We start from the raw sequence: 25,970 nt of genomic DNA, 5'->3' as shown, positions 1-25,970 counted from the left end.
CAACACAGCATCCAGTTGCTAATGGCTAACGTTAGCCTACTGTAGCGTAGCCTCTGAAACATTAACGTTATCTTCCTTGTGCGTTTCCACTTACTAGTAACGTTAATGCTACTATCTCACGTTAGCACTGTAACCTTATTCTAAAACTCATCAGTCATCACTGACTGCGGTTGAGTTTTAAAACTTCGGGGTTGTGTTTGACTGTCTCGGTTGTAATGTTACACTCGTTCTCCTCTTCCGAGTAACGTTACCTTGCCAACACCTACATCTATCATAGACGTAATGAGGACGTAATGGAGGAGGGGGGAGTAGGCCTTTGGAGGGAGGTGGAGTTGCAGGAGGAGGGGGATGGGACTGTGTGAAATGCAAGAAAGGTAAGAGTAGCTTTAAGTCATTAAACAGGAGGCAAAAATGGAAACATGTTACAACATGAACCATACTTTTTTAAATAACTTTCTGTACATCATGTACACCCTGATAGGAGTTTCAGTGTCCCCTTCATGTCAATTCAACATCACATGCTCTTAAAAGCATACTTGGGATGCTATATATTGACATCTAAAGTACAGAGGATTATTATAGATTTATTTACTAATAAAACTACTCCACTATATCAATCTTTGGAGTTCCGTATATTTTTGCCCCAAAGAAAAAAAGTGTTCTCCAGAAATCCAGCTTGGCATTTCTTGATGGCTCATTAAACAGTTTGCAGCTTTTACCCAAAAGGGTTAAAGAGGATGAGAAGAGGAAGCAGTAATGTCCTTGGGTCTTTACTTGGACCTGTGAGGATGAGGAGCTTAAAGTGAGTATTATTCTGTCAAGTTTCAAAACGACAATTTTACAATTAGTCCCAAAAATATGTTTTGCAAACCTCTGAAATAGCTGGATCAAAGCCTGTAAAATATGTCAGTGGATACAATTTTCACAATAAAAGTGTATGTTGCATTCATGCTTTTTTATTTATGCACAGCAGCCGTAATACACAACATTATCATAGCATGCAACAGAACAATTTCCCCACGCCACCATAGGCAAGATTCACAATGCTGAAAAATGCATCTTGTTGTTTTGAATTTGTGCCTGTGGAAGCACATGTGACGATGAAAGGGGGGGGTGGGGGGGTGTTATATTGAAATTAAAATCCTGCCTGGGATTATGAGCTGAGTCATGGGCGAAACTGTGAAAGAATTCAATCTAAGTGCGAGTGGAATCTGCATCTCACGCTCTTCTAATTTGACACGCCTCATCGGCTAATCGCCTCCCTGTCAGAAAGATTCGGGGCTGTTTCGAACTCGTTTAATCATCTTTCAAGAGCCGAAAGGACTGTTTCACCTATCTCTCCCTCTCTTTCTCTCTGCTCACCAACTCTGCTTTTTAAAGGGCAGACTAACAACTGATCTCTCAGGACTATTTCCATTAATAGCCCCTCCTTCGCTCCACTGTTTCCCAGTGAGACAGGCTCATAATTAAACTGTGTAAACGCTGCTGCATTAGAGTGAACTAAATAAAAAGGGCTAAGCATCTCAGCGGTGCAGTTTTTGCTTACACAAGAAGCTTTGGGGCACTTTCTTTGTGCCAACATGTTTGGAAGCATTTTAATTACCTTCTTCTTAGCACATGGCGTTGAGACAGATTCCTGAGGAGGTCACGTTTGTCTTCTTCCATTTTCATTTAACGAGAAGGACTTCCAGAGAGGCAAAGTAGCTTTACTGTTGATTATGTGTTCCATTCTGCACTGATCACTCTACAGGCTCATTGGAACAGCACTTCTCAGCCTCCTCAGTTATCAGAGGCACCGTGATGATTCAGGCTCATTTCATTACTGTAGATTATTTTCTGTCAGCACTAGAAATGGCTAATATTTCCATCCCATTAACTCCAAAGCGTATGAAAATGACAGGAGATGATCGATGGGTGCAGTGTGAACATCACTCTTGCAGACGCAGACAAGAGCATCTATAAACTCTCTGACCAACCTGCTGACTATTACTACTATTAGGAGACCTCTCTGGGCTAATGATGCATGAGAAGTAATTAAGAAGGGATCATGGAAATTAGTTTCTTTTTTTATCTGACAAACACGTTAAACCCATGAAAGACTGCAGATGGGCTACAAAAAAGAAAATGCTAGCGCTGCAACTTTGCCCTTCAGGAAGTGTCAGTCTCTTGTGTAAGTATACATTTATTAAAAAGACATTTCATAGCACTGAACAATGCCCGTGTGTGTATACTGGCTTAATCGAATCAGCGTGGCAGTGGGTGTGTTTACAAATGTGCTGCCAGATATGTGTGCTGGGCACTCGTGCAAAGTGACATCTTGGGTGGAAATTGTTAAATTAAAAAATAGATTTCTTTTCTTCACTCCTGAAGAATGCCTCTTTGTGTCTGTTCAGAGTGATAGAATCAGAGGGCAACTACTACTACTCATACTGAGCTACTGTGCTTCACTAATCCTCTCCTTCGAAAAATCAATATTTGCAAAGGTCAAACAGAGCGGGCATGGAAAATGCAGATTAGCTCGTCAATAACTGACACACTCTCCGACACCCACATGCTACAAGCTGGCAATGTGCAGATGAAACCATGTTGTGGAGCGAGGTGGAACTGCTTAGGGTTTATACACTCGGCAACTGTGGCTGCTCAACAGCACAATATGCTTTTCTTTTTTTTCAAATTACTTCATTTATTTTGATTTTAGTGCTATATGAAAAATCTTTAATGTTAGGCCATTATTGCGTATACTTTTTGTTTTATTTATTGTTTAATGCAAAACACAGAAGGGTAGTAGACTGAATCACAGTGTTTGTTTGCAGTCACTTCCAGGTGACCTCTGCGTCACATACACACAATTTAATGGCACTGAGCTACTGGGGTGAGGAACAGCTGAGATATCAAGAGAAAATGGTAAAGTCTTGTTGTGTATGGGTTGTCAGATATTAATTAAGAGTGAAGAAGGGTTCATTATTTGCAGATTTCCATCTACAAGAGCAAACGTGTTCAGAGAGAGCTCTGGATTTAGCATCTAAAAAGGGTAGATATCTGGGACAGTCAGGAGTTGAGAAACCTGGTAGTCTGGTTCTCATGACCAAATTTGTGGGAAGCATGTTTCCATTTCAGTCATCAAAGAAACAACTTTTTAAGGTTGTTGGCATAGTGACAGTAATGCTGATATTACATTACATAATGTTACTGTCAAGCACTGGGGCTGGCGAGTGCTCTATGTTTAAATTAGCATTAACTCAACTCATCTCCACTTTATCAATATAGCACCTTTCATACAAACATGCAGCCCAAAGTGCTTCACATGGCAAAATTGGAATGACACACAGTTAAAAAAGATGACACAAACAACTGAACATTAAGTTTTTCAAGACCAGACACTTACAACAATAAGGCAATAAAATATTAAAGAAAGCAAACCAAACAAAACAGAACAAACTCACAAAAAAAGATGATTAAAAGTCCATAAAGGAAAGTAAATAAATAAAATAGAACAAAAGGAAACACAAGGGATAGAATAAGATAAAAACCAGTGGTTAAAACTTAACAGTCAAGACTGTAATGTTACTCTGTATTAACAAGATAAAATGAAAAATACAGGTCTTTAATTTACTTAATAAAATAAAGAGAGCCTGCCAATCTGATATCCAAAGGCAGTGAATTCCACAGTTTGGGGGCATAAAAACAGAAAGCACTCTCATCAGTACTTTAATGGGACACATGAGGAACATTTTAAAGTAAAGCAGTGGAGGACCTTAGTGATCTGGTTGTAACATAAAATCTCTGATTAACATTAGTTTGGACTGAGATGCTATGATTTTCTAAGCAGTGTTTATGGTTCAATTTAGTATGCTTTGTTCAAACTACAAGCAACAAAGTTACAAAACACTCAAGTGTGGTCTACAACATTGTCACTAAGTCACCATTGAAGTGTACAGAAGGTCAGTAAGGTAGTTTACTTAATGCTGGTAATGCTAATGGGCTGAAGATTGTGTTTAAGAATCATCTGCACACGCAGTACAAAAAAATAAGCAAAGCAGAACCATCAGATAGATCAGACCACCAGTGTTTGAAGGCTGACATTAAAGATGGCAAACACTGTAGCCTCAGAATGCCAAAAAACATAAACTTTTAAATGTTCTCAGAAAATGAGAAGGATTATTGACTGTCAAACACTACACTAAAATGTTAATTTTAGACATATACTAATGGTAATTAAATGGTCCAGTGTGTTGGATTTAGAGGGATGCATTTGCAGAAATTGAATATAATTTTTATTTCTTAAGTGTATAGTCACCTGAAAATAGGAATCGTTGAATTTTCATTTCTTTAGAATGAGCCATACATAAGGAGCAGATATTCTACTATGGAGTTTGCCACTATGTTTCTACAGTTGCCCAACACAGACAAACCAAACACGAACACAACACAAAAGACAAACAGGTGACGAGACCTCTGGGGATAATTCAGTTCCCAGTAAAAACCTCCTGAACGTCTAAATCTTAAATTACCAGAGAGATTAGCACAGATTAGCAGGTGCTGGGCTAGCAGCCCATCTCGGATATGCCAAGCAGCATTGGAGAAACACTTATCTCAACATGAAACTGCTTTATTCAGTGTTCTTATTGGTTTTAATCACCTGGTCCATTTGTTTTGAAGGGGAAGAGTACTCTGCAGATAATTTGTCTCCCAGTAAAAAACCTCCTGAACAATGAACACTGATGGAATTCTAACCAGGAGAAGTTTCAGCTGGTTGCAATCTGCAATCCTCACCTCTAGATGCAAACAGTCTATGGTAGACTTGGATGATATCTATTGGACTACCACTATCTACTACTCGGGGTATATTCACGGTATGTTTTGATATGACACAGTGTTGTCACAGTTCAGTAATTTTCCATACAGCAAAAAGTATTATTATCCTTGACTTCATGATGTTTTTTGACTGTGAACATTGATGGAGCCATACCCCCTACATCTAGACCATCATACTGGACCTTCAAATGTGACTAAAACTAGTATTTATTTTAGTTAAAGCAAAAACAGGTGACAGCATGACAACTGCTTTTCATGCTGAAGCTATCAAGGTTAAATAGTTGGCCATATTACAGTTACCAAGGTATCCTTAGCCATTTAGACAGTCTGCTGACCTTCCCACACAGCAAATGTCATGCTCACAAATGGATATATTCTAAAAAAAAACAACAACAAAAAAAAACACTGCCATTTCTATTTTTACTTGTATTTTACCATTTAAATGTTACCTTTGGGCAAGTGGCACTCCACTGAACTGTGTCTTCAGCACCACTCTGCTATATTCATCCAATAAGATCAAGTCTTTCTCAAACAGCCTCTGACCTCTTTGTTCATGTAACTGAAACATTAATCTGCTTTTCTTAAAGGCCCGAGTGTGGATTTATGACTTACGTTTTTACTACAGAAGAAAGGATGAAATACAGTCATCAATATATGACAGCAACAACTTCATTTTCACTCTTTCAATTCTACATTGTCCAGTGGCTGCACAGTAGGCCCATAACTTTGAGTACATTCACCCTGAATGACACACAGAGGCCAGAGAGGATGATAATCACCAACAACATGCAAGTGTTGCACAGTGGGGGAAACTGAGGATGAGACAGCCGTGCGGGCATCCTTGAGGGCAGATGATATCGCCAGAGCCAAGTGCAGTTAGTAGCCAGTTGGTCTACTCCACACATCTGAGGCTTCATACATATTCAGCAGTCTGATTGGACTGCTGAATGCTGGAATACTGCAAACAAAACAGTCAGGACAAGAGGGAGATGGTGGCTCACATCCAGGGCAGAAAAAGAGGGAAGTGTGGTATCATACTGGATAACGGTAAAATCATACTGTGAGTATTATTTCGTTTGTTTTTATACAGTGGGGATATTTCAAAAGTCTGGACAACAGTAAAATGTAAATGTGACTTTTTATGTCACCTGCCAGTCCACAACACCGGCTACCCTGCTGCTATTACATCATATACATTACACAGTGTATAACAACATGTGACTTTAGTGTGACTGTGACACTGACAGCGTCAAGACTTGTCCCCCTATTTCCCTCGCCCAGTGTCTTGTGTTTTCGTTAGCTTTAGGTCGCCACTATAGACTGTATAAAATAGTGGATGAATCCAATGTGAAATGACACACTGGCTTGTGAACTCCTGTTCTGAAGCCTTGTGTTTGGTATCGTGGCCTTCATCATGGATTTTTGGAGCCAAAAGTGACCATTTTCGGTCAGGGAGGTGGAGCTGTGGAGGAGCGAGGGGTGGATCTGACTCATAGGCTGAGGTGCCGCCTCAGGACTGCAGATTATAACCAACTGAAACTTCTCCTGCTTAGAATTCCTTCAGTGTTCATTGCTCGGGTGGTTTTTACCAGGAGGCGAGTTATCTGCAGAAATCTCTTCCTCTTCAAAATAAATGAAGCAGCTGATTCATGCCTGGTTCACACACCACGACACTTCTGCCCGTTCTGACAGTCACTGTGTCAGATTACGCGATTGTGGAGTCATAAAATCGTGCCGTGACTTGGCTGACAGACATGACACACTACACGATGTTCCACACCAATCATCCCCGGTCGTCTTTCACAACGTGTGTGATGTCATCAGGTTATTCTTGTCCTATTTTTATCATTATTACTATTACTGCAGTCACTGTGTCTATTCATGTGCCAGCTGAAATGTTGTAGTAACGTAAAATGTGCCACCAGATGGCAGGAGCTACAAAGTAACGCATGCAAACTTTGCAAATCACTGAATCCTCCACAACAAGTTCCTGCAAATGTTTCACAATAAAAGCCTATTTAGAAAATGAGGGGATTCTCTCAACTGAAATTATATGGGGCTTTTAATTTTAAACAGCAACAGGGAGGGAATGGTGTTTCTAATGTCATCTGTTTCAAATGAAGCTGGTACCCTCTGTAGCTGTGGTGCAGTTTTAATTTTATTACTTTTTATCCTTCCCCATTATGAAGAAATAACATTCTATGCTAGCTTGATGCTAATTTCAGTAGGGGTACTCAGTACTCAAGTGCCTCTGCTGTTTCACATCATCATTTTTCCCTATTTACTCTGTGTGGTAACGTCCCTACAGGAAATATCAAAAAGGCTGGGGTGTTGTTGCCATATAGTCGTCTACGGCAGCAGATCGTTCTGTGTTTCTATTGGTCAAAGTGACAGCTGTGACGGGAGAAGTCATAAACGACCAAAAGAAAATCAACCATGCTAGACTCTCTGTCGGGACGTCCTGAGGCGTCCCTGATGCAGCATCGTTGTCTACTATGACACACTACACAAGATGAAACAATGGATTATCATGTACAACACTCATTGTTGTTCATGTTCCAAACCAACACCATACAACACTGCATCTGGCTATAATCAGGCTGATATTGTGTAGTTTGAACCCGGCATAAGAAGCTGACTGATGAAAGCCTTTATGGTCTGTAACGGATGTCTGTAATTTCATAAATTCAATATATTGATAAGCCCTATTAACACATTGTTTATCTGTTTCCAGAAAAGTAAGGTCCTGATATCACAAAAATGTCAGCAAATGCAACTACAGGCATCATCCTAATTTTCATTATGGATCCTCATTCACCTATGTTTTCAACACAGCATCTATTTATCTAAAAGGTTTATAACTTCTTTTAATTACTTATAAGACTTATAATCTCTGCATTATCATATTCCAACAGTAAACCCAGATTAACATTCTGACACCAAACTTGAAAATCACAGCAGGGTAGTAGTGTGAGCAATGTACTGAGAGTCATTATATCTCATGATGTACTGTAAGCTTATCTGTTGAACTTCTAAACTCCTCTCAAACCAACAGGGACTGTATGGTCAGCAGCACAAACTTAATAGCATATAAAACGTTTAGGCAAACTCATTTTGCAATGCAGCCAAGATAATGAAAAACAATTAGTGAGGACATGAAGTGGACAAAGAGCACAGCAGTTAGAACAGCACAAGTCAGCCAAACTCAAACGTTAGAGTCTCGCCGTGCAGCAGAATACTGTTGCTATTGTATCTGTGCCTAGCTGCTGCATCTCCCCAGAAAATGATTATACTCCGTTTTGTGAGGAGAATCTAGAGTTTATATTAGAACGGCGGCATTCTGTGAAAAAGACTCTAGTGCTGAAAAATACCAGTTGACAGGCATTGTCCCTGGATGTGAGGAATGAGATTATTCAGGCTGAAGTGGCTGAAATACACAGTGCTGCGGATGGATGAAACTGTGCTACAGGTAGTCTGCTGTGGCATGTACAGTGCATGCTTCTGAAATACACAATTTCTGGGCTCCCACTCTTAAATAAATCATCTTCACAGACCTTTGCTTTTGTGAGCATCTCATAGCTCAAGACAAACTGATTTCAGCTGACATTTGTCTTCTCTGTGGCTGGGAGACTGTAATACTCATTTCTAGGTTTTCTTGGATGTGTACATTAAATGACGATGCCCTTTAAAGCTGCACTGATCAATATTTTGATATAAACAATGACTATGGGTAATATGTGCAGTGTTGCCCAGACTGACAAACCCAAGGAATTATTATCTCACCCTTCCAGCATTTCACCTTTTTTGGTTCACTTTAATCTAAACTGTTAATGTTTTGGTTGCCTAAAAATAGCATTTGGCTATACTTAAAGACCCTTTTAAAAGTCAGCTGTTCTGTTTTTCTACTAAGCACCAGGGGTGGGAATGACCAGAGGCCCCACAATACCACATTATCACAATACTTAAGTCACAATATGATATTATTGCAATTTTAAACGTGTTGTGGTATGCTAAGTACTGTGATAAAAATATGTTGCAATATATTGTGATCTATTACCTTTTCGAGCTTAAAATTTTGTCCCCAAAGGAAAACTTTCTCAACATCTGTTTTATCTAATAAGATAACGCTTTCAGTCTGTTCAACTCACTTCAATGATTTTTATTGCAGCAAAGTGTATCTAGTGGACTGAAAAGGCCATTGATTATATTATTCTAGTAGGCTACCTAAAGTTTAATTTGTATTTGTAATCTCAATAATGTATATACTAAAAAATACTTGGTGTCCATGTGACAATATGATACTGCCATACAAAAATATCACGATACTATGCTGTACCAATTTTTTCCCCATTTTGTTTTAAAGGTTTTAAGCCTGTTTTTCGCTAGCAAAAATTATATTTAGCATTATCACAGTCAGTCATAGTTGTAAATGAACTGCTAACCAAGAAAGCAGCTGGCATTAGGGTTGGCTCCAACCTTATCAAAACATGGTCACTCCTGGTTCCAAAAATCCAAGATGGCAACGGCCAAAATGGTAAAACTTCAAAATAGGGAGTCCACAAACACATGGGTGACGTCACAGTGGCTGGGTCCATCATTTTATAATGTCGACAAACAAAGCTGCCCAGCTTAAACATAGTGGAGCATTTGGCAGCTAAAGAGCCAGATATTTCCAAATGAGTTGGTGGAGACCAAATCAGAGCTGAAAGGAGAGTGAATATAGGGCTTAAATTTATTGGCATTTTAAATGATATTTGGGCAAATGTTTGCTAAATCATTTGCCATACCAACTTTTTAAGGTAATAATACATCCTGGTTGTGTTTACAGCAAGTGGAAAAAATGCATTTTAAATAAAATACTGTATAGGCAATAGGCTTGTGCCGGTTGGAAACTTTTCCTTTAAAGCCAAATATCTAACCGAACCGATATATCGAATTATATACCTAATTTTACCACTGGGGGTCGCATTTGAGCTATTTTTCCCGATAAAAGCCCATTATAAGTGTAATGCGCTTCCAATCCACTAGGTGGCGGTAATGCTGTATTAAGCGCCAATACACACAAGGTTAGACAAGAAGAAGAAGAAGAAGAAGAAGAAGAAGGACACCAAGACGTTAGGGCAAAGACAGTGGATAAACCAGTGATAATAGTAATAGTAATAGTACAGTATAGTATAATTATACTGTATAGTACAGTAGTAATCCCGTATCTTTGGTTAGGGCAACAAACTGAATGATTGCTGACTCCCTCGCACTTTTCCCCGCCCCCAATGAAATTTGATCTCTCGCAGCAGCAGCAGCAGCAGCAGCAGCAGCAGACAGCTGAGCGGAGCTGCGGAGTCCCTCTGCAGCCTCTGAGACAAACTAAACAAAACACTTGTAGGCTCCTCCATTTCATTTATAAACAAACATAAACCTTATTAAGTTGTCATAATGCATGTTACAATGCAAGATAAGTTGAAAATAGTCCCTTGACACACCGCTGATGTGAAAAGCAGTCCAACTAACATAAACTGCAGTATATCCCACTTTCTATATCATGTTTTACTTTCCCAAAAGAAAAGAGGTGCAACAGATCTATATATGCTTAAATTAATTATTTACGTATCAGAGAAGAATTAGTGAAAATATAATTCTATACTGTCTGTGGGCCTATCATGGAGAGTTAACCATTTATTATCTATCCAAAATGATGTATTTGATTTATGCAAAACTATTTATAAAACAGTATCTTTTTACAAGAATATAAAGGTGTGTGTACAGAAGGCTATATATTCGTTTCCACAGCTGCAGCGAGAACCATCTCTTCTCCTCCTGCCTGCTCCACCCTGTGCACGGCTCAAGACGAGATGCGAGATTCTGCACTGCTGACAGAGGAGCCGATCACTGCGATTACTCAGAGCAACATGCACGGGAATGAATCACAACTTTTCCCTGGTGGTCTAAATAAGTTGCTAAATTTGTAGCTAGTTGCTTTTCAGAAATAAAGCCACTAAAAGGATCTGAAAAATTGCTGATAAGGGGACATGACAAAGTGTTGGTATTTGATGACTTGGTTATGAAAAGGGGTGGCAGCAGCAACAATAGTCGAACCGTCATGCGCCGCATGTATTCAATTGGCAGAGGATTGGCAATATCTGAGACTAACCAGCCGGTCACCCTTCGTGGCTGATCACGCTGAAAATCTCTTCTGCTTTGTCAAGTGGAAGAAGTAGAAGCAGGCATTGCAAGGTCAACGTGTAAATATCTGATTTGGGACACTGAAGGCGGCAATGGATGAACCAGTTTGTGTTATCCAAATTGGGCACAGGAAGGTTTTAATTCTTGACCTCATTTGAAAAAAAAACCTTTGAAATGGAATAGCCTTATCAAACGTTATGATGTATTCAGTTTTAGAATGAGGACTTTGGAAGATGCAGCCCCTGAAACTCAACACCCAAGCTACAACCAACATCCTGGCTACATACAATAGCAAACTGCTGGCAGTAATCCTTTTTTACCAGTGTTGACAATTTATAGATAATTTTGATTTCAATAAGAGAAACAGATCTTATACTGTACATTGTGTTGTTTAAAAGAGCTGTGATATATTTGAAAATAGTTCCTCAACATTAGAATTCTGTTCTGCCAGTGGTAATATATTCCTCCACCTATAGCTTAATGACTAGTCCCGGGTCACTCCATTCTATTTTCTCTGGGTAGTGACACAGTGTAGCAGCAAGTTTCCACAAGTTTTTTTTTTACAATATTTTGGCATTTCATTGAAATTGCTGCTGTTTCTATCCAGTTTTTGTCCACAAATTGAAAATAATAACATGGAGATAGAAAAATACCTATTGAGCACCTATATTCAGCAACGCCCAAGCTACAGTGACATGCAAAATTTTGGGCACCCCAGCTGTTTAGAGGAGCCCGTGGCTGCTAATTGCTGGGACAAGGTTTCAGGAGTCAAAGTATTTATAAAGCTTTGAAATTTGTATCACCTGGCCTTTCCTAACGATGACTGGGAACAAGAGCTCAAATGTCTTGGGGTGCCCAAACTTTTGATTGGTGCTCCTTTCCTTTTTTCACTCTGAAATTGTACATAACAAAAATGATACCATGATCTTGCTTAAAATGTTGAAAAGCATGTTTTATCTTTAACTTCATGTCTTTTGGAGATCAGTTCATCATCTACTTATCTATTCACATTAAACAAAATTTTGACCAGGGATGCCCAAACTTTTGCATGCCACTGTATCTGCCTCCACCTTGCTTAATGACTAGTTCCGGGTCACTCTATTCTATTTTCTCTGAGAAGTAACAAAGTAGAGCAGTTTGTTTCCACAAGCTTTCATCACAACTTTTTCACCTCCAGTTTTTGTCCACAAATTGAAAATGTACATAACATGTAGAAAGAAATATTCCTATTGAGCGCCTAAATGCACCAGTGCCCAAGCTATACCCAACATCCATGTTATATACAGTAGCAAACTGAATAATTCATTAACTGGCCTTTGACTTAAATAAAAGGAACAGGTGTTTTGCATTCAGTTGCTTTAAAGAACCATAATCATTTTCTTTGAAAACAGTTCCTCAACATTAATTTTCTATGAGCACACGTACATGCATTACTATTCCCCCACCTTACTCCCAGGTCACTCCCTATTCTTTTTTCTCTGTGAAGTAACAGGCAGTGATTTAGAAGAGGCTCTCCTGCAGGGCTCGGAGCAGGGCAGCCTGTCAAGAGAGACTGCAGCACACCCAATCCAGTGCACATGCAAAAAGAGACGGATGCATAAATTAACATGAGCCACATGAGTCTTTGAACTGTAAACCAGAGACGGCTCTGATCCGCTCTGCAGAAGAGTGCTGGCTTTGATGCGTTTGAAAAAGAGGTTTAAAGATCAATTACATCTCCTGTCTTTACTGTCACCCAAGGACTGCTTTAACTCTGGAGTTTCAAATTCGATTAAAGGACATGTACAAAAATTCAAAGGGACGCTGACTAGATCAGAGATCACCAAGCTAGATGACCAGTCTGTCAGAAATGTTTCATCTTAAGGGGAACACTTTAAAACTTCTCCATTTGATTCAAAGAAAAATACACAATTTTAGTTCTTGTTTTACTCAAGAGAGATTTTGATATCCTTCTTTTTTTCCAGTAATGCCCTTTTCCACCTTCATCCAGATATAGAGATTTATATTGTATATAGAGCTCAGTACTAGTGCAGCCATTTTCTGTTTTCATCCATTGAAACCAAATGAAGTTGTTAGGGATGTCAACGGTTAACGCTTATTCGGTTAACTGCCAAGAATATTTTTGCTTACACGTTGATCTCTTGTTTCAATTTGCTACTCTTCAGTCTTCAGTGCAAACCACCTGGGCTGGCAGGAGCTAGCTAACTAGCGGTGCCACTCATTTGGCCATTACTCCTATAAATGCCGTTTCTTACTCTGGAAACGTGCCCACCTTCTGATCTCCCCCAAGCTTACCCCAGCCGTAAACCCCCTTTAGCATTGCTGTTAATGGGGTACCAGGGTCGTTGAGACAAGCCATCCAGTATGACCAAAGTGACAGCTGCAACCGCATTCTCGGCGTAAATTCAAACACGTTCTTGGTGGGTGTTGGCCTTCGCCAGGCTTGTCCCTTGTCACCCATTCCATTTGTGTTACTCAATGGAGAGGATGTGTTAGCGTCATATTTCCACGTTGCTAGGATGCCTAGGAATATACACCTGGGTGGAAATAGTATTGTTGGCTATCTTAGACTGTATTAAACATGGACAAAGCTACCGTGATGTCACCCATTGGTTTGTGGACTCCCGTTTAAAAGCCTCAAGTCTGACATTTTAGCCATTGCCATCTTTGTTTGTTTTTTTGGAGTCAGAAGTGACAATATTTGGAATGATATGGAGGGTGGAGCTATGGAGAAGCTTGGATCTGACTCATAGACTGTGGTGACACCTCGCAGACAGAATGTCACTCAAAGCCTCCCCCCCAGTCATGCGTAACTTTAAGCCTTAATAGAATGTAAATGTGTTAGTTGTCATAAACGGGGAAATTAGCTATAGAGACAAAAACGTGTTTTGTACCAGGCTGTAAACATGTTTATTTCTCCTGCAAAGTTGGGCATTTTAACATGGTGGTGTATGGGAATTTACTCGCTTTTGGATATTTTTTTTTTTTAGCTTCGGAGGTTGCCACTTGTTGGCTACAGACACGTGGGTGCAAACAGCATCTGCCTTTATATTTTTGATGGAGCATGTTTTGGCACTCTGCTGAAATGCTGGGCTAACCACTGAATGTCATTCAGCTCAGGCATCACATTTAGTAATCACTAAGGAAAGATATTTTGTTCAAAGACATCATTTATATCACAGTCCCAATATTTAACAATGCTGTCTGATTTTGTTGCAAACATTTCAGAGAGTAATCTTTAAACACAGCACAAAAGGAATAATTATAGACAACAGAACTGAAACATCCTCTTCTTAAGCGCAAAACTACCTCCTCTGTCTGAAGGAAAGTTTGCACATCCTTTATTCCCATCTCTTTTTTTTGTTCTTGCTGTCGTCACCATGACCCAAACATGTCACGATGCATTAGACCCAAACTGTGCTAAAAGAGAATCCAAATATGCTCCATCTCCAGGAGGCAACAGGCCAAGCACTGTATTCAGCATTCACCACACAATAACAAAATGAATATTTGATTTGGATTGGTGCAGCCACTTCCTGTCTCCTGCAACGCCCTGAAGAACAAAGCAGTTCTCCTGTTACCCGCGGACAGTTAGGACTACTTTAAATAGCACTCCACAGCACCACAGTGAGCACAGCGCCCTGCAGGAAATACAGTTTGTCTTGTTAAGAGTTGCACAAGAAAAGTTGACTCAAAGACAAAGTAAGGCAAACTTTGAACAAAGTGGCACTGTCAAATACAATTAATAAAACCGGATTTCTCTTTGATGAGATTTCACCTTAGCAGCAACCTGCTCTCTATTAGGAACAACAATAGAAAATCAATAAAAATGCTAAATGGTCTCAAGGTCTCACATTATTTTCTCCCAGCCTCTAAGGGAAAAACAAGCAGCCGCCCTTTGCTGAGACTTAAGAGTGGACCACAGTGTTCATATGAGTCCTTTCAACTCCTGTTACTGCAGATGTCCAACAGCAGCAGGACGGCAGTCCGACTCACCGCGCCTGTAACTCAAAGTGACAGTGAGTAAGAGGCAGCATCTGCTGAGAGAGAAAGGTCCACTACCTGATGACACTCAGACAGGAGGAAGGAAACCAACTGGCTGCTTCACTCACGCTGTCCTTGATGTGGCTGATCAGGGTCGCTTGTGTGGTTTTTGTGTCAGGCTAAATCAGATGGTGGTACGAGCAGGTATACGACTCATTTATACTACCCTTTATGTACAAAAATACTTGTATACTTCCACGCATCCTTCATGATGGCATAGATACTGTCAATAGATGGCACTAGAGGGCAGAGTCAAGAGTTTCACTAACAAGGAGGACGTAATATTGTAACTTTAAACAGATGCATCATTGTAGACAGCAGAGGTCTGTGTGGCCATTAAATAAATTGCAACATGTAGAAGAATGATTCTTTTCACCATTCCACCATAATCTAAAATTCTTTGTTGTCTCCTACTATTGCATCTTGCTTGAACTATGCTCCATTGCCCCCACAGTCTCTGGCGGTATTGCTCAGTTTCGTCCGTATCTGTGAGCTTGCAGAAAACGTGCACACAGTGTACGGACAGAGGGCTACATCCATGTCCATCTCTGTATCTAACATCGAGCATAAATGAGCCCTTATACACCCATTCTAGGAGGAGTATATATGGTGTCCATACATATTCAGTGAGGGAAAAGTCAAAAAATTGCCTATTTATATAATCTACATATACATTCATAATCGGATTTGTTAAAAAAAAAGCCTCTTAAAGAGTTCTCAGAGTATCTAAGCAGCAAACTCTACTGGGAGAGCTAATTCCTCACAAGCTAAAGATATGAGGAGGGTAGGGAGGGAGCTGTGGCAGGAACCTGGACTGGCATTAGTGTTCAGCAGTAGTAGTGTGCAGTACTAAGGTGTCACGTTGTAAAGGCTGCATTCTACACCTGAGGATTGGACACTAAGGACACAGACACACAAAGCCAACGGTTGGCCACCTGTCAATATCAGGCCTTCTGTGAGCATCTGAGCCCAGGCTTTTACAGTATGTTTCATACAATCAGTGCTAGTGGGCCCTTGTTAGTGGATTTTTGTCCAATTCAGCATTTTGAATTGGTGGAGGAGCCGGCTCGTGAATGAAATTACTCTGATTGGCAGTTCAGCTCAGTGCACCAGAGGAGAAAAAGACGTGAGGAAAGCAAACAAACAATGTCGTGCAAATGAAACACACTTGTTATATTAGGTGAGATTTTTTAACCATTGAGCTCTTTAGCTGAAACAGTTCGTAATTCTTTGTGTTATTGTTCCCCACCGCACGGTAAATATCATTTGTTCTTTCAACACTGGGTTGTGTTGCTTATGTGCTAACTGGCTATCTGCATCTTGAATCCATCCTGACTAATACAGACTACTGCCACCTGCTGGTATGGAGAAATATTTTCTCACATGTAGTCTCAGAACGTATGTGCTAGATGGCTGTTGGCTATAGTCTTCTCAGGTGACTTGACCTTTGTTGCCACTAGTTATTTGACGTCTGTTTGGTGTGTCTGGTGTCTGGACCTTTACACTGAGCTGGTGGCCACACAGCTCATGAGTGAACCACTGGTTGTGAAGCATGAATGAAGCAGTTACAGTAAATCAGGTAATCCAGTCATGATCTCTAATATTGTTAAAGCACTAATAGCTAGCTAATCAGGAACACGTACAGCTGCATATTGAAGTGAACAACCAAAGGATGTTAATAAACTTAATGGAACAAAAAAATATAGTCTGATACCAATAACACAGAGATGACTTTAAAACACCTCCACACTCAGGGGTGAATCCACAGAATGATTGGACAGCCTTTGCTACAGCTATACCTGTAAAAGGGTGAAATGCATCTCTAACTGCCCTGACAAGCAAAGAAAATCTCTGTGCTCTTGTGCTATTTGTTTGAATGTAAATGAGGTAATATGCATACTTCTGACACGAAATTGGCCCCTTTCTAGGCAAATGAGCCTCACTGCAAAAACAGTCCAATTTCCAAAGATCAGTCCTGATAGCAACACGCAGTTACAGTGAAATTATTAGCGTCTTTAGAGAGCTGGTGGTAACTGAAGTGCATTTAACGATATCTTTTTATATTTTATCCTCCACTCATACCATCTTCTTTTACAGTCTGAAGGTGTGCCTTTGAAAACACCAACAGCACTGACAGACTGGGATATTAAATCCCAAATACGGTCTCTTTTCTGTCATGATAAAATTACTTGGCTGAAGTTTTGAGGAATGCCTCTGAAGTTCATCTGTCAGGACCTTTAGCTTGCCGTCTGAAAATTTCAGTTTACTTTTTCTATCTGTAACTGTTCTGTTTACTGTGCTCTTGGCCCAAAGGCAACATTTATACTTTGCGATATAGATAATTGCAATCAGAGGCAATAGAAGGGCAAATTCCACTCAGCTGTAAAACTACATACAAAACTTAATACAATATCCTCTGTGAATCAGACATTGAGACGTGGTAGATCGAAGTAATAGATGCCCAGATCATGGGTGGCCGCAATCCATTCTTTGTGAATGTGCTCATCGGACATCGGATCTAAATGCGTTCAACACCTTAATAGAAAGCAAGACAAAGCTTTAACAAGTAGCCTGCCTATTTTTGGATTGGTGCTCACTAGCTTTGGCCTGATGACTGCAAACAGCACTCAAGAAGAAATAAGAGCTTCTGGGACGACCTTTGCTCTTCTCTTCTGGTAAAGGCTAGCCTAATCTCCACAACTGTAGCCCTTCTGCCAAGCAAACTAATCCCGGACCAGTATTTCCACCGAATACTCAGAGACTATCTCCGAGTAGGCCGCCCTCCATGTCAATATCAGTGACTGTTACTGGGATTAGTAAACTTAATGTAATTCATGGGCAAATGCTTATGTTATTTTTACCAAAGAGGTTTACAGTTCTCATTCCCACATACACACACACACTCATACACCAATGTCAGTGTGCTACCATGCAAAGTGCTAGCTCAATCATCTGGCCAATTTTGGGGGTCTTGCTCATAGCTGCCACCCCATAACAACTGAATTAAAAACTGTAATCCCTTACCCAATTTGATTCTCAAAAAAAAAAAAAAAAAAAAAAAAAAGTAAATCACTGTGACATGTTAGAAAGTAATATGTTACTGTAGGTTATAAAATAACACATCACTGCCCAACACTACAACTGCAATGGCATCTAAGAGCCAGGACAGACAATTATCATGAAAAATTGCAACAAAACACACACATAATGTGGTTGTATCGGCTGTCAATGTGAAGATTTAATTGTTCTTGTGTAAATATGACTTATCCAGCCCAGGTCCCAGAAGGAAATGCTGACATTGTATGTCTCTGCAAACCACAAATATGTTACATTTGCAAATTTCATATGAATCATATCAATGTTTCTAGAGTGACAAAGTATATGAGCTGACTTTGTCATCGCAAGGTGGACGGGATGGTGGATGACACCAAGGTGAGATGGCGATGTTGAAATTTAAGGCTTAAATGTATCTGCACACAATAATGTACAAATGTAACATGGGTTTGCATAAACACACAATGCAGACGTTTCTGTTTCTGTTCACATTTGTGTTGACTTGTCACACTGGTTCCTATTACTTATGTCAGGATTAGCTGTCATGTTTGCAGTCAGTATCTTTAACACAGTTATGACAGCATGGTGCCACACAGTGTTACATGTATTGTATCTTCTTACTGTAATGAGTCAAAAGAATATCAAAAATCATCAATCATCTCTTGTTGTCAAAGGGGTAATTAGCCCCTTCAAAACAAGTGTTTCAGAAATTATGTATGCATATCATTGAAACTATATTTGGTTCTGCTATTATTCCTTCATTTCCACTGTAGCTCTGTACTGGGGTTTGATGGAAAAAAGAACTGGGTAAACTCAGGTGTGATGTGTGTGTGTGTATTGACAGTATGTAAGCTGCAGGGCTCAGGTGTATAGATCAGCCAAGTGTCTCTGGGGGGAGGGAGCCAAAACAGGCTGACCCCAAGCCTATCATTAATGACAAAAGAGTGTTGTGTATCCGAGTCATGTGAGGTGATGTGAGGGGGCGTCTTCACCTCATAATGGGCAACCCTCTGGGACTCGGAGATGAGCTGAGCGCTGCACACTTTGCAGTAGCTGTCTGTGAAAAGCCCTTGGTCCACCTCTGTTGACTTCATCTGGAGGGAGAGACAAACAGACATGGTCACTGACCTGAACACACTTTGTGGCAATGATCTGAACACACAATGCTGAAATGTTCCAAACAGAAAAAGCCCTGAAACTTTTATTAACAAACGTCAACATTTTTAGAAAGCCTGAGATGTGAGACTCTCTGGTAGTGTGTTGATTTTCTGGCCTACAAAATGAGGTCAAGCCTTTTATTTTGTTAAAAGTGCAAGCCTGAACCATGCTGGACAGCTTTAAAAAACAAGTAAGTGCTGAAAAGGATATTGGTATAAAAGTCATGTCCACAGGTTTTACTATCTACACAAAAACGCCATGTGACATTTGTTGTCACTGTCATGCAGCCTCATTTTGTAGGTCTTCAGGGAGCTAAGACAAACCAACCAAGATGTAATAGAGCAAGTAAACAACAATCTCATTTCGTACTTTCATCGCTGTTAATCAATATTTCATTACCTCAAGCATTTGAGTTAGTGACAGATGCTGAGCAGCTTTTGCAAGCAATGAGTCAGAAAAAACATTTCATATCAAACATCCCACTAAAACTTCAAGCCATGAAGCCAAAATTATATTTTAGGACGATAAATAAATAACAGCAACAGATCATGCTGAAAGTTTTTTCCTGGAAATTCATTAAAATATATGACTGAGCTTCTTGCTGTGCGTTGGAGAAATGGGGATTCAGAGAGGGACGGCTGCTAAAAGCTTTTATTTCGTTTTCCACGGACACAGCTGAGCTATCTCTGCTTTCTATTACTAATTCAGCCCAGCTTCCATTAGGGGCTCACATTTCATATTTGGAAGCAGTCAGGCTCAACTCATCCTCATTTACACAGGCACGTCTTCATTAGCAGCAGCAGGACAGATGAGAACTGGGGTCATGTGGGTATAGAGGCAGACGCTCTCTAACCTGTTTGAATATTCTTCACTGTGAATGGAGACAAAAATGACCGGCAGAAAAGAACTTTTAGAGAGAAATTTTGGTGTGGTTTGTTCTGCTCCGCATACAAATGATGCTTTTTAAATGTTTTCCAGACAAAATGTGACCATCAAGTCTCCACAAACACATAGCTGGTAGTTTAGGCAATGCACAGAAGGACAATCTGCGATACACTTTAGTAACTCCTCATGAATACCAACTGGTCTGCAGAAACGGCTGAGTGATTCCAGATTCCTCACAATTCATTTCTTAAACTGACTAGACTCCTGTGGTGGAAACACCTGCATATTTTTGACATTAAGTACATAAGTACATATAAGTTTTTATATTGCTGTTTATTTTGTTTATGTTGTTATAAATAACATTTTTGTGCTAGGAAAACAAATAATTCTATGCATCATAATATCGGCACGTCATGAGTATCGGTACTGGCTTTATGATGAAATATCGGAATCAGCCAACATGCTGATATTATTGGTACATCATAACTAGTACATGAAGTGGAATAATTAGCAGATGACTTTTTATGACTATAAAAAGCTTGTTGTATTTATAGCTTGTTGCCCCTATGTGGCGAAAATATCAATTATTGCTGTAAATTTTGTATCTAGTCATATGTCAAATATGTAATGGTAAAACTGTTCCTAAATCACCTGTAGGCCTGTCATACTAACTAGTTTTGTTTGATGATATATTGTCCTAGAAATAATTGCAATAAACAATATTATTGTCATTTCAAGACCATTTTATCCCACTGATACAGTATAATAATAACAGAATGGTATAATAATGCATGTACAAAGAGTAATGAGCCTTTAATTCTTAAGAATATTCAGACATTGATATTAGATTTATGAAAAATATTCAATACTTTTTTAAAAAAGTAGGAAACTCCTGTTAATATACTCAAAAAACTCAAATTAAACGCCCAGTCCCTTTTACTAGCCCAGTGTAGCTACACATTTTGAAAAATAAAGGCCTGTCTCAATGAGACGCCTGGTCAGGTTTCCAAGCAGTTAATGTTTTTGATAGAAATTCTTTGAATGTATAAAATCGGGTTGTTGGTTACTTCAAATCATGTCTCCATTCCTTGATTACCCTGTAAGTTATTCACATTCCATTAGTCCGTAAGGGTGCTCAGATCAAAAGAATCAAAAGGGTTTTTAATAAAAATTGAAGAAAAATGAAGTTGTTGGAGGGTAAAACTACAAATGACTGACTTACTGACTTGTTGCCAGGGTTCGGCAAGCTAACAACTATCAAGACTGTGCCTCTTCAACTCCAAAAGTGCAGCTGCAGGCTACTGGTAAGCAACACTGTGTCGTCTTTGAAGTGCTGTTTTATTTTTCTTTGGACTTGTGCAAGCAGGCGGGGTGGAGAGAAAAAAATTGAGAATTGCTGCACCCAAGACTTATGCGGTTTATTTGAGCATCATGTTGGCTAAAATGTTGGTGATGTCCTTATATTAATATACATGCATGTAAACACAACAGCCGATATCAAGGTCGGCCAAATGATCAAAGTATGTTATATAATGTACCATAAGTCAATACTATGATTATTGTGACAGGCCTAATCACCTCAAACATGTATTTGGCTATTTGTACTGCTATTATTGGTATAAAAGCAGGGTGACCTTCAAGTTGCAGAATTAATTATGATTCTCAGCATTTGGCGTCACCTTTCTAAGGTATGGCATGACCATGAGTTAAAGCTGGGTGTATTCTGCCTCTGAGCTATAGCCTCTCTGATCTGTGGTACTCTGCAGCCCAGAGGCTATGACCAGACTGACTGGACAAGGATAAAACATGTCAGGGTGCAATGTGTGTGCAGACAAAAAGCAGGGGAAGAAGAGAAATATAAATAAATCAGTGACGCCGCTCTCCTCCTTGGTGTTTACACACTAGAACCCAGTGTGTAAAGGTCCACAACTACCAATCAGTCGCTCTTAAAACTTGCACTGGTGTCCCACAAGGGTCTGTACTAGGACCACTTCTGTTCAGTCTCTACATAAATGACTTGCCCTCTGTGTGCTCTGATGTGGAGACCCAGCTATATGCTGATGATGCAGTGATTTATGCCCATGGCAGCACAAAACAACATGCTGCCGCAAAACTCACTAATGCACTGTACCACATCACAAACTGGCTAAACCAATCATGCCTTCAACTCAACACAACTAAAACTGTCAGCATGTTTTTCTCTAAAAATCCATCTACCACCTCAGAACCAGTCATAATGCTGTCAGGGAAAAAAATGCAAGTTGTCTCTGAATATAAATATCTGGGCATCCTGATCGATTCTCGTCTGTCTTTCAAATCCCATGTTAAAAAAGTCCGTCATCGAGCCAAATTGAACTTATCCAACTTCTGTTTTATCAGAAACTCAATGAACACCAACGCAGCCAAATTGTACATGAACACAATGATACTATCACATCTCACATACTGTTTGACAAGTTACGCACAGGCCAATAAAACAACACTAAAACCTCTCGAAGCACTGTACAAACAAACGCTCAAAGTTTTGGATCGCAGATCAAATAACTACCACCACTGCCTTATCTTTACAAAGTACAAACTTTTGAGCTGGGACAATTTAATCAAGTACACAAACCTTTGTCTTGTTTAAGATTTTAATCAAGTACACAAACCTTTGTCTTGTTTAAGATCATACATAACACTGCTCCCCCTCCACTTCAAACTTTCATCACACAGAGGTCAAGCAATAACTGGGCAACGAGAGGTGCAACCCGAGGAGACTGTGTCATACCCATTAGGAAAAGTGCCTTTAGCCACTCAGCATTTTCATTTAAGGCGTCGCAGGACTGGAATACAGTACCAGTACACATCAGAGAACTCAGTTCATACCATTTGTTCACAAAACAGTTGAAATCATGGCTCATCAACAATCAAACCTGTAAACATTAATACTCAACTGCTGCCTCTGTCCGCTCTTTAACAACTGCCTGCCTGCCATATTCTTTTGCTTATGTCTGTCTTGCTGTTGTTTGTCGCAGTCTATGTTTGTTTCTTGTGAATTAGGCGGCTTTGTAATTGTTATTTGTAGAGTCTTGGCTTGCTCTGCTTTTATGTTTGAGTTGCTATGTTTACCTGTTACTATATTTTTATCTTATATCTTAAACTGCATGCAATGATATTGTTTTAAACTTCTAACTTTTTTATTACTTAGGCTTCCAACTCAGATCTGGCCAGGGACTGCAGATGAAAACTAGCCTTTTGGCTAATTCTGGTATATTTACAGTTCACTGTTCATTAATATGCATTGTCCCTGATAAATAAACAAATAAATAAATAAATAAATAAATAAATAATCAGTAGAGAGCAGTGCCGTATCTGTTCAGATTCTACAAACAACATAAATGAGAGCTCCATCAGCTTGTTGGGCCCACTGCCTGTTTTAGCAAGGGTGCACAGATGCTGGAAATGAATGATTAATCACCCTAAATTCTGTTAAGAAACAAGAGGCAACATCAGCAGCAGCAGCCTGGGAAAGAAAACAACTCTATCTTAGATTTTTATTTCCCACAGCTAGAGAATGACTTCCTTCTTTGCATTTCCACCTCAGCGTGAGACCAAATTGTCCTGACCCTGCAATGTGAAATAAACAGATAAAGAAAGTAAATGAAAAGTTTTGTGTGTTTATTTATTCCCTAGTATGTCTCAATAATGCATCATGCTGGAGACCAAGAAGCATTTAGTTGTATCCATTGTCCTGATGTGACCTCTGACCCTGACTTTTGTCTGCATAAAGCCAGTAATCATGGGAGCTTATGTTACTGTTACCAAAGAGTGCACAGCTCTGCAAGAATTGCTATGGCTTATTAATTATTTGTATGGTTTTGGCCATCGTTTCTGTCAGTCCTGATAACATTATATGTACCAAACTAATTGCTATAATGAAGTATGACATGGCAGGAAACATGAGCAGTAAAAACAGGCAAGTTTCACCAAATAATTTTAACAGACTGTCCCCACCATAGAGTGTTTTAACTGTTTTTTGTTGACCGGCTGACAGGTGACAGGTGACTGTGTTTGAGGCAGTATGGATGGCCAAAATAAAGGTTAGGCTCTAAATTACATACAGCTTTAATCTCCCCTCCTCTGAAGAAACTATCAAGTGCACAACACAGCACACACAGACCTAGTAGCTAGGTGGATGATGATGACTGAGTGAGGATCTGCTTTAAATCAGTATCCTGTGTGATGGGGACTGAAAACATGCAGCACATGCAGACCTCCCCAAGTTTAGGGTACCTATAGGACAAAAAGCCTGTTAAGTTTCATCTTTACTTAGCGTGTTTTCTGAATCTAAAACCACTATTTGCTATGTAAAAGAAAGTGGAGTAATGGCATGCTGACCTAGACTAGACCTAGATTAGGCTTACAGACTTATAGACTTGTAAAAGGCTTTTGACACTGTTAATCGCACACTGCTTCTGGATAAATTGGCCTTTTCAGGATTACCTCACTGATAGAACCCAGTCTTTAAATGCTGCTGGACTGCTTTCAGAATTTTTAAGATTAAAATGGTGTGCCACAAGGTTCAATTTTAGGCCCATTGTGGTTCACTTTGTGTATAAATGATATCTGTGCCTGTGTAAAAAACTGTAAAGCAGATTTTTATGCCAATGATATGATTCTTTATGCTTGTTCACCTTCTATGGAAGAAGCTGTATCAAACTTTCAGTGTGACTATGTGCAGAAATCCTTAAAAAAAAAAAACCTGATTTTAAATGAACCTAAAACTAAATTCATGTTATTCACAAGGTCAAGGAAGTGTGATTATTTCGCCTACTCCATCCGATCACTGAATGGCGCCCACATTCAGCGCGTTATTACAAATATCTTGCCATCCTGCTAGATGACAAGCTTTCATTTAAAACACATGTGCTTAAACTCACAAAGAAGGTGAGAATTGAATTGGGAGCATTATACAGTTTTCGGTCATCCTTCTCTTTAGAGGCATGAATAGAATAGAAGGACAGTTATTTAATCATTATTCATTATCTACAATAATGTCAGTCTTAGATTATGGCAGTATTTTGTATTTGCATGCAGCTCAATCCACACTAAAACCACACATCAAATCATCAAATCATAAATCTACACATTTTACGACAGTTCTCTCCATTTTATTACTGGGGATGGTTTTAGAACTCACCACTGTGTTCTCTCACTGATAGAAGGGTAAAACCTTTTTGTTTATGAGGCATTGCTAGGAAAGCTACCCTTCTACCTCAGCTCTCTTTTAAAGATCAAATTCATCTTTTTTGATACACGCTCAAAGGAATTTTTATCCCTTGAAAATCCTCAGATCAGTACTGAGCTCGGCAAATTAACTTTTAGTTTTTTCACACTAAATAAATGGAACAAGTTACAAGAGATATTTAAATTAGACAGGCATTTGTTGGATCATTTCAAGTGTATGCTTGATGATACGGCTGTTTTACATTGTTCCTGCTCTGGTTAATTGACAGACATGATTTTTTACATATTACTGTTTTTATTGTTGTTGTTGTTGCTGTTGTTGTAGTTGTTGTTATTGTTATGTATCTGTCCTTTATGGTAGACTCTATTCTTATTATTTAACTTTTCTTTCATTTGTCTTTTCACTGTTTTTTATTGCTGTTTATAATTCTTGATAGACATTGCTGCTACTTTTTTGTTTTTATGGACTTTTTACATCATTTTATTATGATTGCTATTATATACTGAATGTGAACTCAGCACGTTGCTGTAAAAGAGCTTAATGCTCAGTCAGTTTTCCCTGAATAAACAATGGTTTGATTGACTGATTGATTGAAGAAATGCTA

The 25,970-nt window shown here is 39.3% G+C and overlaps 1 protein-coding gene across 1 annotated transcript in view; it reads right to left on the bottom strand.

Moving 5' to 3' along the window:
- zmat4a (zinc finger, matrin-type 4a) overlaps positions 1 to 25,970 on the bottom strand; it is a 182,543-nt gene that overhangs the window by 130,440 nt on the left and 26,133 nt on the right. The window contains exon 2 of the mRNA XM_050050876.1: positions 19,086 to 19,187. Coding sequence (XP_049906833.1) covers positions 19,086 to 19,187 — 102 coding nt within the window. The remainder of the gene's footprint in view (positions 1 to 19,085; positions 19,188 to 25,970) is intronic.

This window comes from Epinephelus moara, chromosome 8 (assembly GCF_006386435.1).
Source record: "Epinephelus moara isolate mb chromosome 8, YSFRI_EMoa_1.0, whole genome shotgun sequence".
In the NCBI taxonomy this organism is placed as follows: domain Eukaryota; kingdom Metazoa; phylum Chordata; class Actinopteri; order Perciformes; family Serranidae; genus Epinephelus; species Epinephelus moara.
This window is presented reverse-complemented; position numbering and strand designations above follow the sequence as displayed.